We start from the raw sequence: 14,278 nt of genomic DNA on the forward strand, positions 1-14,278 counted from the left end.
ACAAAAATAGCATTTAACAGTTCGCTAGCTTGATGCTAACAATATTTAGCTTGTCTAAGCACTAGCTAGCTCTAGGCTAGTTTATCTCAGTCTGATAGCTTACATGTTAGTAGTTTATAATATAATGGTTGTAGCACCGTTTAGCACAGGCCTCCAGTAATTTCTAGCTTTTTCCAAATTGACACTGATAGTACAGTGAGTTATATATAATGTGAATGTGTAGATGTGTGGTGATAGTTTTTTAACCTCAGACCTTTTATTTTTTTGAATCTGGAATATGAAATGTGGAGATGTAATGCAACAATAGAGTTGTAATGGATACTTGGTTTTGATGCAGCGACCAATTTGGCAACAGAATTACGAGTTTTAATCACTTAATAATTCACAAACAAAATATACATCAGAAAAATCACTCAAACTAATTGTTAGCTCCACCATTACTGGTTACTTCTGTGAACTTTCATTATCCCCCCTCCTCACAAAGACACATGTGAAAATATCTTGAAGTTATGTGGGGTTTTGGTAACGGAATTACAAGGCACAAGACAATATCAACAAAACGATTTCTACAAACCCAAATGTAAGTGTTGATAATAGTAGTCAGGGGTCTTTATGTCAACATGATTCTGGTTTAATGTAGTTCTGATATTGGACCTTTTAAGACTTTTTCTGCTAATCTTTTCTAAGATCCCTTTTACATCTGTTGACCCAGAAATCAAAGCCTTCACTGGTTGAAAAATGTATCTATAATTACATTTACCAAAAATAGACACTCTTAGATTTCATTTGACACCCAATTACACATGCTCCTATGAACGTCATAATTGGTGCTTAAATCAAAATCTAATTTTATTGGTCACAAAACATGGTTAGTAGATGTTATTGCAAGTCTAGCGAAATGCTTGTGCTTCTAGTTCCGACAGTGCAGCAATATCTAACAAGTAATATCTAACAATTTCACAAATACCTAATAGACAATCCTTTTAAATGGAAATGCCCTACTGTACCTCTAGAGATACTATCCATCCCCAACTTGTAATAAAGTGGTCGGGCTGGTTGCTACTGGCCTCTCCAGCTTCAGGCTGAATCACACCCATGATGAGAGGAGGTTTACTGGACACACAGGGAGAAACTGCAGTCTGAATCACACCCATGATAAGAGGTTTACTGGACACACAGGGAGAAACTACAGTCTGAATCACACCCATGATGAGAGGAGGTTTACTGGACACACAGGGAGAAACTACAGTCTGAATCACACCCATGATGAGAGGAGGTTTACTGGACACACAGGGAGAAACTACAGTCTGAATCACACCCATGATGAGAGGAGGTTTACTGGACACACAGGGAGAAACTACAGTCTGAATCACACCCATGATGAGAGGAGGTTTACTGGACACACAGGGAGAAACTACAGTCTGAATCACACCCATGATGAGAGGAGGTTTACTGGACACACAGGGAGAAACTACAGTCTGAATCACACCCATGATGAGAGGAGGTTTACTGGACACACAGGGAGAAACTACAGTCTGAATCACACCCATGATGAGAGGAGGTTGACTGGACACACAGGGAGAAACTACAGTCTGATGACTGATGAGACTACAAGGCATAAGGGTTTGTTGTTAGGGTTAATGTTAGGGTTAATGTTAGGGTTAATGTTCGGGTTAATGTCAGGGTTAATGTTAGGGTTAATGTTAGGGTTAATGTTAGGGTTAATGTTAGGGTTAATGTTAGGGTTAATGTCAGGGTTAATGTTAGGGTTAATGTCAGGGTTAATGTCAGGGTTAATGTCAGGGTTAATGTTAGGGTTAATGTCAGGGTTAATGTTAGGGTTAATGTTAGGGTTAATGTTAGGGTTAATGTTAGGGTTATTGTTAGGGTTAATGTTAGGGTTAAGGTTAGGGTCCGTTTTAGGTTTTGGCCAGACGGGCTGTCAATGGGATGTTGGTCAGAAAAGTCCATTTAGTCTTTCCCTTCTCAAACCTGTCCTCCCCCTAACCAGCTCATATCATGTATTCCACCACCAGCACACCTGATTCACTAATCAGAGGTTTGGATGATTAATTGACCAGTGGTACAAAGTGGACTGGATCTAGGTGAACTATGTGGAGAGTCTTCCAGGGACAGTACAGTACAGACTGAGAAGCTAATAACAGTGTAGTTTACTCAACTCATTCAAACTATCATGAATATTGTTTAGAGAGAAGATCTGCACAAGGGCATACAATTAAAGATATAGCAAGAGAGGACAATATGGTGCAAGGTAGCCAAAGTGGAATCAAAAGTCATAGGCCTAAACATCAATCAAATATGAAATATAAAACCCAAATATAATCTACATATAAAGACAACATGTCATCTACATGTGTTATAGAATAGCTCCCTTCTCACATCCCAGGTCATGTTTGGACTGGAACGTGACAACTCAACGGGCTATGCGCATCTCCCCAAGACAGACCATCTCCGAGCCCTTTTAAAAGATGAAAGGAGGAGAAGAAGAGTAGAAAGGGGTATCATGAAAGAGTGGAAGGCTGAGATCCTGAGACTGAGGGAGGCAGAGAGCCAGAGGGAGGCAGAGAGCCAGAGGGAGGCAGAGAGCCAGAGAGAGGCAGAGAGCCAGAGAGAGGCAGAGAGCCAGAGAGAGGCAGAGAGACAGAGAGAAGCAGAGAGACAGAGAGAAGCAGAGAGACAGAGAGAAGCAGAGAGACAGAGGGAGGCAGAGAGAGAGAGGGAAGCAGAGAGACAGAGGGAGGCAGAGAGACAGAGGGAGGCAGAGAGACAGAGAGAAGCAGAGAGACAGAGAGAAGCAGAGAGAGCCACAGAAGCAATGGAGTACCAGAGAAAACTGCAGGAGATCCACAGACTCAAACAACTGCTGGATCTACTGATGGTGGACCTACAACTGGCCCACGTAAGACATGTCATTGTTATTATTAAAAGGCAGTGTATATTTACCCAGCTGAAAATGAATAGTGGCAGACAGCGGTACGCTAACCCAATGTTAACTTTTATTCCTTTCCTTAACCCTTACCTTAACCTCACTGAAACTATACCTAACCTTTACCTTAACCCAACCCTAGGTCCTGAACCTAACCTTCATTTATCTCAACCCCTATGCCTTCCTTCTGCCGGTTGAATATCCACTTCCTTATTAATGTCATCACTGTTGTTGTTGTTGATAACTGTATCTGTGCAGGTTGTAAATAGTTGCTTATTTCTACAAGCATAAACATCAGAGGCAACATTGTTGTAACATCACACAAATTGTAACAGGAATTTCTCAAACCCCTAACTGAATGGGCAAGAAGGTTGTGTGTTTGTATTTGTACACATTTTGGACATAATTGATTCCATAAAATGTCTCATAATTTTTTCAAACCATGTCAATACATTAATTGACAATGAATTGTCCAGATGAATTGATCAACATGACCCTGCTATTGATGTTGTCCAGTGTTTGATTCAATTACCTAGCTCTAGGTTGTATTTCTGTGTATCATTTTCTGCAAATCCTTTGAAAGTATGTCTTGGTAATAGATTATCACTAATTTAACCTTTTAAAATGAAGCAAGAGATTGAGAGATTGAGGCTATGGCAGAAAGTCATGGAGGAGCAGCGACCAAGACTGGCCTGGAACAACAAACCTATTGAAACAGGAAGAGAGAGGGAAAGAGAGAGGGAAAAAGAGAGAGAAAGGGAGATGGAAAGGGAGAGAAAAGCAGAATTGGAAAGACAAGAAATGAAGAAGAAAGTGGAACAGGCAGAAGAAACGATAAAAGCGTTAGAACGAGAGATTGAGAGATTGAAAGAGATTGAGAAGGAAATCATATTTGAAAGAGAAAGAGACATGCGTATTGCAGAGAATGAGAAAGTCAAACTGGTTAACGAAAAGGTAAAAGAGTTAGAGAGAGAGGTTGAGAGACTGAAAGAAGATATGACAACAAAAGAGATTCAATACAAAATCACATTTGAAAGAGCGAAAGAAGCGTTTAGAAGACAGAATGAGAGAGTGAAACAGGTTCACCAAAATGTACTAGTGTTAGACAGAGAGGTTGTGAGAATGAAAGAAGAGATTAGATTGAAAGACGAGACTGAACCAGAGAGAACATTTGATAGAGACAGAGAGAGAGAAAATGATTGGAGACGAAGTGAAGAGGAGATGAAAAATAGAGTGGAGAGAGAGATGGAGATGGAGACAGCCCTCATCAATGACAAAAAGACGTCTGAATTGGAGGAAGTCTTCAAGAAAATCAAGGAACAGCAGATAGAATTAGAAAATATGGAAACAGACAAATATAAATGGAAACAGAACCAAATGGACATGGAGGAGAAGATGGAGGGTGAGCACAACAAACAGAAAGAGGTAGAAAGAAAGAGAATGGAGAAAATACCAAAACAGAGACAAGAAGAAGATGAGAAGAAGAAGGAGATGGAGAGAGAAGAAGAAGAGAGGGAGAAAGAGAGACAGAGACAGATCAGAAGACAGAGAATGGAGAAGAGACAGAAAATTATGGAAAGAGAAGAAGAGAGACAGAGAGAGATTGAAAGAGAGATTGAAGAACAAAGATGTAAACAGAAGCAAATAGAGATGGAAGAGGTAGAACGAGAGAGGGAGAAAGAGAGACAGAGAGAGATCAAAAGGAAGAGAATGGAGAAGAGACAGAAAATTATGGAAAGAGAAGAAGAGAGACAGAGAGAGATTGAAAGAGAGAATGAAGAAGAACTATTTAAACAGAAGCAAAGAGAGATGGAAGAGGAAGAACGAGAGAGGGAGAAAGAGAGACAGAGAGAGATCAAAAGAAAGAGAATGGAGAAGAGACAGAAAAACATGGAAAGAGAAGTGAGACAGAAAGAGATTGAAAGAGAGAATGAAGAACAACTATTTAAACAGAAGCAAGTAGAGATGGAAGAGGAAGAACGAGAAGAGAGACAGAGAGAGATGGGAGAGAAAGAAAGACGACAACAACAAGAGGAGAGAAAGATAATGTTTGAGAGAGATCAAGAAGAAGAAAATATATGGAAACAGAAGCAAATTGACATGGAGAAGGAGGGAAGAGAGGGGGAGAACAAGAGACAGAGAGAGATAGAAGAGATACACAGACGACAACAACAAGAGGAGAGACAGAAACAAAAGGAGAAGGAGAAAGAAAGGGAGAAAGACAATGACAATCAGAGAGAGATGGAATTAAAAGATCAGCAACAGAAAGAGATGGAGAAAGAAAAGATGATTATGAGAGAAAGGGAGGAAGCAGGAAGAAGAAAGGAGGGGCAGAAAAATATTTTGGGGGAAATTGAGGGACAGAATGAACTGGAGATAGAACAGGAGAGAGAGATGGAAGAAAAGCAGGAAGTGATTAAGGAAGCAGAGGAAGAGTACAGGGAAAGAGAAGAGAGAGGAAAGGAAGTAAGCATGAAGAAACATGTAGTAGTTAATGTTAAAGCAAAAGCACGGGAAGTCTTCAATAGGCGTAAAGAGAGGAGGTTAGAAGTGTTGAAGGGGGAACGAGAACACATAGAAAGAGGACAACAAATCAGGAGGGAGAAGGAGGAAAGACGGCTGGAGATGGAAAGAAAACAGGAGAGGGCAAGACAACAAGAGGAGCAGGATCAAAAACGAGAGATTGAAATTGCTAGACAGAAAGAAATGTTGAGACTAAGAGAGGAGGAGAGGCAGAGAGAGGAGGAGAGAGAGGAGCAGAGAAAGAAAGCCATTGAATGCCATTTATCTTTAATCAGAGAGAGAGAAAATATAAAAGAGGCAAAAAAAAGAGAGGAGATGGTGGAAGAGGAAAGAAGGGAGATCCTTGAGTACAAGAGGGGTGAGTTAGAGGAGGAGGAGAAGGAAGATGACAAGGAGGACATTCTCCCACCTGATAAAAGTATCAGAAGGAGAGCTGTGGGCTGGGTGAATAAAACATGGGAGAAGAGGAACCTCAGAAAGATAGAGAGAACGTATCAGAGAGAGGCTGAGGAGGGCTACAAGATCGTCCACATAGGTAAGACCTGTTTTCCCTCTACTTATGACATCATCCTCTGTAGTCTCCTCTACACACATACGTTCCACACCAGTCATCATGATGCATCATTGTTTCAATATAAAACTACTGTCCAAAGAATATGTTAGCTGACATGGCTCATTGAGTGACTGACTGACATAACAAGAAAAATACTGCTGATAACAACCACGTTTTTAAATGGTACCTTGTGTTATCTACTAGTCTAACTCTCAAGACTAAGTTGAGACCCAGAAAGAGTTCATAAAAAACACACACAAAAACGTGTTTTGGGGGGATCCGGGGGCTACTAGTGGCCATGGGGCCCTAAGCGATCACATATGCCCTGGCACTATACAAAGAATAGGTGCCATTCTGGACTCATGTTCAACTTAGGGCCAGGTCAATTCAGGATGGAAATTATTGCACTTTATTCACAAATTCCATGCCTTGCTTAACTGAAAAGAGTAAAGAATCATTGAGATCCAATTGTGTTTTCTATTCTTCATTCCCTGTGTCCATTACATTTAAGTTGATATCAGATCCACTAAGTTGAATGTAAACTCTACTTCTTCTCCCCTCCCAGCCATCCCTGGACACACAAGGCTAACATCCACCATGACCCGGGCAGAGAGAGAGAGGGAGAAGAGGAAGGAGCTGCTGAAGGCTGAGGAGAGAAGGAAGAAGATGGAGGATTTCAATAAGCAGTGGAGAGAGCGGTCCCTGCTTAAAAAACACACTCATCAACAACTGAAGGAGGAGAGGGAGAGGATGAAGGAAAACTACCTGGAGCAGATGAATCTGGAGGCTGATGCTCAAATCAACACCCGGTGTCTAACCACCCAACATAGCCACGATTACAACCACGGTCAGGAGTTGCCCAGGTGGGCCACAGGCCAACAAGTAAGCCAAGTAAGCCAAGAGCCCACTGGATCTGCTGATGGCCACCAGGAAAGGCCAAGGAGGCAACAGGCATGGGCAGACAACCAGGAGGGGAGTTCAGAGAACCAGCAGGAGGGGCCAGAGAACCATCAGGGGGGGCCAGACAGCCAGCAGCTAGAAGCTCCAGAAGAGGCTGAAACATCAGAGCCAATCTCCAACACAAAGACAAAGAAAAAGCCAAGCATCTGGAAGAAAATTAGGATGAGGTAAAGAATGTTTAAACATCTATTCATGTTTTACACTGTTAATATACATGTCATCACTTTAAAAAGTGACATTATCCAAATGTGAGGGTTTAGTGTACATGCAACACACATGTAAATATATAGATACTTACCTGTCTCTGTGATGTCTTACAGCATTCCTGACGTGCTGTCTGCCTAGAGCTGGAACTCGATGAAGCCACAGTTCCACTGAGGTTACGTTGGTAATTAAAAGTGTCGCCCAATAATTCCTCCTCCTCTTTAAGTCATCGAGCCACATTTCCTCCTCAAAACATTATAGTCTCCTCTAGCCAGCAAGTATCCTCTTTATCAGGCAACAAACCATCGAAGGTCAGTGACCCTCCTCCCCAGAGCAGAGATTCTCATCTTTATCCAAGTTAAATTCATCTCTGATCACCACCTCTACAGTCCTACAAAATATCCCAAAAATGGAAATGGTTTCAACAGAAGTCCTCCCCTCAGACCAGTGGCTCCACAGACCAGAGTTTCTCATCTTTATTCAAGTTGAATGCAACTCTGATCATTTCCACCACCTCTCCTGTTAAGGGGAGGTGCTGAAAAGGAGGTCTGGGAGGAGGTCTGCAGGTAGCCTGGACCGGACCGGTAGCAGCTAAGTTGCTGGCTCCATCCCCGGGCAGAGCTGCTCAAGTCAGGCCAGTGATGTTTGATGATGTCATTTTTGTTAGCAAAGTTTTATTCTTTAATAAAATCATTTAGTAGAAAAGCAATATTGTTGTTACGGTGTGGATTGTTTTTTTATTTATTAGAATTGAAACATCCAGTAGTCATGGTAGATGTTAGACTTTCAATGAGACACCTAACATTCCATCAGTTTGATACAATGTGTGACATGTTATATTAGAGAGGAGTCCTCTATACACATCTATTTTAGACCATAGGAGAAATATCAGATTGAAATAGCTTCTCTAAGAATCTGAGGAGAGAGCAACAGTAGATGCATCGTTAGCTCTCCCACCTCCAGTTCAGCACTCGGGTCATTCCACCAATTGAGTACCTTTTGGGGAGTGTAACTTTTATTTCACCTAATTCTAACATTCTGTCACAAAGAGCACATGTTCAACTTAATAAAAAACATGTTTTCCCATTCCCATACACAACACAACACTAAACAATACATTAATTGCACTATAACTTTAACAAACGGTGCCCACAAACTGTTAGGGTCGACATAAAGCTGTCCCAACAGCAGAGCTTTCTTTTCAGCACCATGGAGAGAATCCTTTTTAAAAAACATAGCTGATATGGCTGACTTGCTTAAACAAATGTGGTTTCTACTGACAATTGAGATGTACAAACTATGGCACAAGGGGACAACGAGTGGACTACAGGATATCTGTAATTTAGATTAAGACAATGAGAGAGCTAGGATGGACGTCGTCAATATAATCATTTGTTCAGCACTTTTGAAATGTACAGCGACAGAATTTTGAACATGGGCCATTCTTACAGTATTCTCCCTGTACACCAAGTCAGAACTGCATATAAGCAGACAATGAAAGCTCTTACAATATTTGATGATTACATTTCTCAAAAACAGGCTATAGTCTACATGTGCACCATCAAGTCAGAGCAGTCGGCTAAGTTATGAGAGGGGAAAGGGACAACATTATTAGGGTGAGGCACATGGGCTCCTATGATTTCTGAGTTGGATGGCCGTTCAAAACCTGTTTTCCCAGTCAGAGTTCCCAGTTGTCTTGAACTCACTGAAGTCTAAGATTTCCCAGTTCTGAGTTTCCAGTTGTTTTGAACTCACTGAAGTCTAAGATTTCCCAGTTCCGAGTTTCCAGTTGTTTTGAATGCGGCAGTATTCATGTTGAACAGCAGGCCAGTGATTGATTTGTTAAGCTTGCAGTTAGCCACTGATTCCTTCCAAACCACTCATTGTTGAATTTGCGATTTCCAACTTTTTGTGTTCATTTGGAAAGGTTGATGACCACCGATACTTTTTATCTATAATTTCTCTTCATATGACAAGGATTGAAAAGGATTTGCCAGTAGATTGTTGTCTGGATGCATGATGATGACTGCTAGCTTGATAGCTATGATTTTGAAAATATGATGTTGAACCAATCACGGCGCAACCAGAGAACATTACCAACCCCTACGCTCCGTATTTCTCGCTGGCTGCCCCACCACCACAGAAAGCACTAAGCTGGGCTGAAACACCTGCATTTATGAGCTGCCTTCCTCAAAAAAGCAAAAAAGAGAAGGTGTCTTTATGCAGCTTTATTAACTCAATGATTTTAAACACATTTCTACATTGTTTGCAAACTGATATGGGACACTTATTAATGCCAAAATAACATGCAAAGCAGGCAACATATATTTATATATATATATATATATATATATATTGTTGTTAAACACGCAGGGCTCAAAACGGGTGTGGCTCTGCCCCACCTGCCCTAAATGACGGCTCGCCACTGACAACACTGTAATCAAAGATGATTCTATGATGAATACATTATTATTAAAAGATGAGCTCAACGTTTTTATTGGTGAATCAAATTAGAATGATTTAATCATACAGTGTTTTACAGTGGTGAAGTCAGCTTTATATTAAAGATTCAGACTTTACTCTTCAAACCTCTTCAACGGAACATGCAAGGTTGACTAGGCTACCGGGGGCGGCAGGTATCCTAGTGGTCAGAGTGTTGGGTCAGTAACCAGCAGGTATCCTAGTGGTCAGAGTGTTGGGTCAGTAACCAGCAGGTATCCTAGTGGTTAGAGTGTTGGGTCAGTAACCAGCAGGTATCCTAGTGGTTAGAGTGTTGGGTCAGTAACCAGCAGGTATCCTAGTGGTTAGAGTGTTGGGTCAGTAACCAGCAGGTATCCTAGTGGTTAGAGTGTTGGGTCAGTAACCAGCAGGTATCCTAGTGGTAAGAGTGTTGGGTCAGTAACCAGCAGGTATCCTAGTGGTAAAGAGTGTTGGGTCAGTAACCAGCAGGTATCCTAGTGGTAAGAGTGTTGGGTCAGTAACCAGCAGGTATCCTAGTGGTCAGAGTGTTGGGTCAGTAACCAGCAGGTATCCTAGTGGTAAGAGTGTTGGGTCAGTAACCAGCAGGTATCCTAGTGGTTAGAGTGTTGGGTCAGTAACCAGCAGGTATCCTAGTGGTAAGAGTGTTGGGTCAGTAACCAGCAGGTATCCTAGTGGTTAGAGTGTTGGGTCAGTAACCAGCAGGTATCCTAGTGGTTAGAGTGTTGGGTCAGTAACCAGCAGGTATCCTAGTGGTTAGAGTGTTGGGTCAGTAACCAGCAGGTATCCTAGTGGTTAGAGTGTTGGGTCAGTAACTGAAAGGTTGCTGGATTGAATCCCCGAGCTGACAAGGTAAAAATCTGTCATTCCTCCCCTGAACACGGCAGTTAACCTGCTGTTCCTAGCTAGTTGATGGAAATAAGAATTTGTTGTTAACTGAATTGCCTAGTTAAATAAAAGTTAAATAAAAGGAACCACATCCCACTAATAAATATAAATAACTTTTTGTATTTTTAAAAAACTCTTTTATATTTTTAATGAATTTGAATTGACTTTACCTAAAATTTGCTTCCCTAAAACTTCAGATATTGGTTCATAGACCTCTTCCCTCCAATCCACGGTAATTACGTTTGGACTTTTGGACATTACAAATGAAGTCAAATTGAAAACAGTATTGATGTTGTTGAATTAGGTTTTCATAATAGCAAGCTAGGACTGATGGTTTGGTTATCTAAACTAGCAAGTATGTTGGTTTGTTACCAAGGCAACTACTGTTGCTATCTAGTAAACTTGCTAGCTACTTCAATGGATGTTGAACACATTTCTACCGGCAAATGTGTTAAATTATAGCCATGGTATAAAAGGGATAATCAACTCAGGGCTTTATGGTTCTCTGGAAAATAATGCAAGTCCATGGAAGGTCAGTTCCACAGTGTTCATTATTTACCATAGAACTCATAGTCCCTCGTTGATTATCCCTTACATCACTTTATGAGCTGGATTTGCCTTTCTTTGCAACAGTGGAAGCTGCTGAGGAGACGACGGCTCATAATAATGGTTGGAATGGAGTCAATGGAGTGGTATCAACCACATTAAAGAGATGTTTCCATGTGTTTGATACCACTCAATTGACTTCATTCCAGACATTATTATGAGTTGTCTTCCCCTCAGCAGCCTCCACTGCTTTGCAATTAGCTAGTTTGTTTTGCATTTAGCTAACAGCGTCTATGTGAATTTGCTATCAGTTTGTGCTAATTTGTTAGCATTCTGGAAATAGAGGGCAATAGGTTTTTCTTGTGTTTTTAGCACCCACTCATGTGCTATGCCGGTAATACTGTAAATCCCGGTATGAGAGAAGGATGGTATGACAATATGAACATCTGGATACCGCCCAACCCTAATCACCACAACTACCACAACTACCACACCTACTTATCCCAACTACCACATCTACCTACCACAACTACCGCCCCTATGTACCACAACCACCACACCAACCTACCAAAACTAACACACCTACCACACCTATCATCACCACAACTACAAAACCTACCATCACCAAACCTACCTAGCACAACCACCACACATATGTACCACAACTACCCCACCTACCAAACACAACTACCAAACCTACCTACCACAACTACCACATCGACCTACCACAACTATCCTACCCACCATCAATACACCTACAATCCACCAACACCACAACTATCACATCTACGATCATCAAACTTACCACACCTACCAAACCTACCACAACTACCTACCCAAACTACCAGACCTATAATCACCATACCTACCATATCTATCATCACCAAACCTACCAAACTTACCTACCATCACCACTTCTCTCACACCTACATCACAAAACCTAACACACCTACCATACCTACCTTCACCAAACCATCCATCACCACACCTATCACACCTACCATCGCCACACCTACCATAACCACAGCTACCTCATGTACCATCACCACACCCACCAAACCTACCTACCTACCTACCACAACTACCACACCTACCTACCACAACTATCACACCTACCATCACCATACCTACCATTACACCTATCATCACCACACCCACCATACCTACCATCCATACACCTACCATCACCACACCTATCACACCTACAATCACTACACATACCATCATACATACCAATACCACACCTATCACATCTACCATCACCATACCATAATTACTTCACCACACCTACCATCAGACCTGCCATCACCACACCTACCATCATCGCATCTACCATAACCACACCTACCATCACAACACCTACCGTCACCACACCTACCATCATCACATCTACCATAACCACACCTACCACACCTACCGTCACCACACCTAACATCACCACACTTACCATCACCACACCTACCATCACCACATCTACCATAATCACACCTACCATACCTACCTTCACCACACCTACAACCACTCCACTTACCATTACACCTACCATCCCTACCATCCCCACACCTACCATCCCTACCACCACCACACCTACCACTATAAATGTGGATGGGTATTCTGCTTCATTCAATGATGAAGGTAGATACAGGAGTAGCCTATACTCCACAATAATAACGTCATTGAATGTACTATAGTATCATTTATTTAATTGATGAATGAAATTGTAAATAGGCTCCTTCATTCAGTGAATACTGGATGTCTTTCTATCTCTGGGAGCAACAAATGTCTAAATCTTTCTTTCTTTTAGTCAACAAGTGATGAGCCAGAGCAACCAATCAACGTCACTGCAGCTGTTCTACCCACCACCCCCATTGCTCTTCCTCCACCACCAACCTCATCCTCTTCTCCTGTTCAACTCATTTGTCGCCCCACTAGAAAGGACTGTACATACAGTTGAAGTCAGAAGTTAACATACACTTAGGTTGGAGTCGTTAAAACTCATTTTTCAACCACTCCAAAAATTTCTTGTTAACAAACTATAGTTTTGGCAAGTTGTTTAGGACATCAGCTTTGTGCATGAAACAAGTAATTTTTCCCCATAGATATTCTACACAACTACAACGACTGACCGCTGAAGCGCCAAGGAGGCTGGGACCAGCTCGTGCGCCAACAATCAACGATAGGCTGGGTGAGTTTAAACGACGCCCAGTCTCTACTCTGACAGGCCGGCTCGGAAGCAGGAACTACTCCTGTCAAGAGTATATTATAATATCTTTGTCAGGAACAAGTCAGTTCTTTGTTTGCCCTGCGAGGTGGGACAGAGAGCCCGTATATAAGAAAATTGCATTTACCACTTATTGCTTAGCTAATAAAAAATACATAGTATACAATCGGTGACTCAATGTCATATTTATCCAGATACCAGATTCGAATTGATGCAACCCTAACAGTACCTGTGGATGTATTTCAAGGCCTACCTTAAAACTCTGTGCCTCTTTGCTTGACGTCATGGGAAAATCAAATGAAATCAGCCAAGACCTCAGAAAAAAAATTGTAGACCCCCATAAGTCTGGTTCATCCTTGGGAGCAAGTTCCAAACACCTGAAGGTACCACATTCATCTGTACAAACAATAGTACGCAAGTATAAGCACCATGGGATTACGCAGCCGTCATACCGATCAGGAAGGAGATGTGCTCTGCCTCCTAGAGATGAACGTACGTTGGTGCAAAACAAATCAAATCAAATTTTATTTGTCACATACACATGGTTAGCAGATGTTAATGCGAGTGTAGCGAAATGCTTGTGCTTCTAGTTCCGACAATGCAGTAATAACGAGCAAGTAATCTAACTAACAATTCCAAAAAAACTACTGTCTTATACACAGTGTAAGGGGATAAAGAATATGTACATAAGGATATATGAATGAGTGATGGTACAGAGCAGCATAGGCAAGATACAGTAGATGATATGAGTACAGTATATACATATGAGATAAGTATGTAAACCAAGTGGCATAGTTAAAGTGGCTAGTGATACATGTATTACATAAGGATGCAGTCGATGATATAGAGTACAGTATCAACGTATGCATATGAGATGAACAATGTAGGGTAAGTAACATTATATAAGGTAGCATTGTTTAAAGTGGCTAGTGATATATTTACATAATTTCCCATCAAT

At 41.4% G+C, this 14,278-nt stretch overlaps 2 protein-coding genes across 2 annotated transcripts; both read left to right on the forward strand.

Annotated features, from left to right (window-relative positions):
* Positions 1–2,752: 2,752 nt before the first annotated feature.
* Positions 2,753–4,444, forward strand: LOC121846406 (histone-lysine N-methyltransferase, H3 lysine-79 specific-like; the record flags this gene model as incomplete). The annotated part of the gene is made up of 2 exons (XM_042321254.1): positions 2,753–2,920; positions 3,578–4,444. Coding segments are annotated over exons 1-2 (951 nt in total), but the record flags the coding sequence as incomplete, so codon positions are not given.
* A 1,324-nt stretch (positions 4,445–5,768) lies between these two features.
* On the forward strand, positions 5,769–13,096 carry LOC121846339. Its single transcript, XM_042320260.1, has 2 exons — positions 5,769–7,150; positions 12,904–13,096. The coding sequence occupies exons 1-2, from the start codon at positions 6,621–6,623 to the stop codon at positions 13,064–13,066; spliced, it is 693 nt and encodes a 230-aa protein (XP_042176194.1). The 5' UTR covers positions 5,769–6,620; the 3' UTR covers positions 13,067–13,096.
* The last annotated feature ends 1,182 nt before the right edge of the window (positions 13,097–14,278 follow it).

Source organism: Oncorhynchus tshawytscha, linkage group LG04 (genome assembly GCF_018296145.1).
Source record: "Oncorhynchus tshawytscha isolate Ot180627B linkage group LG04, Otsh_v2.0, whole genome shotgun sequence".
In the NCBI taxonomy this organism is placed as follows: Eukaryota; Metazoa; Chordata; class Actinopteri; order Salmoniformes; family Salmonidae; genus Oncorhynchus; species Oncorhynchus tshawytscha.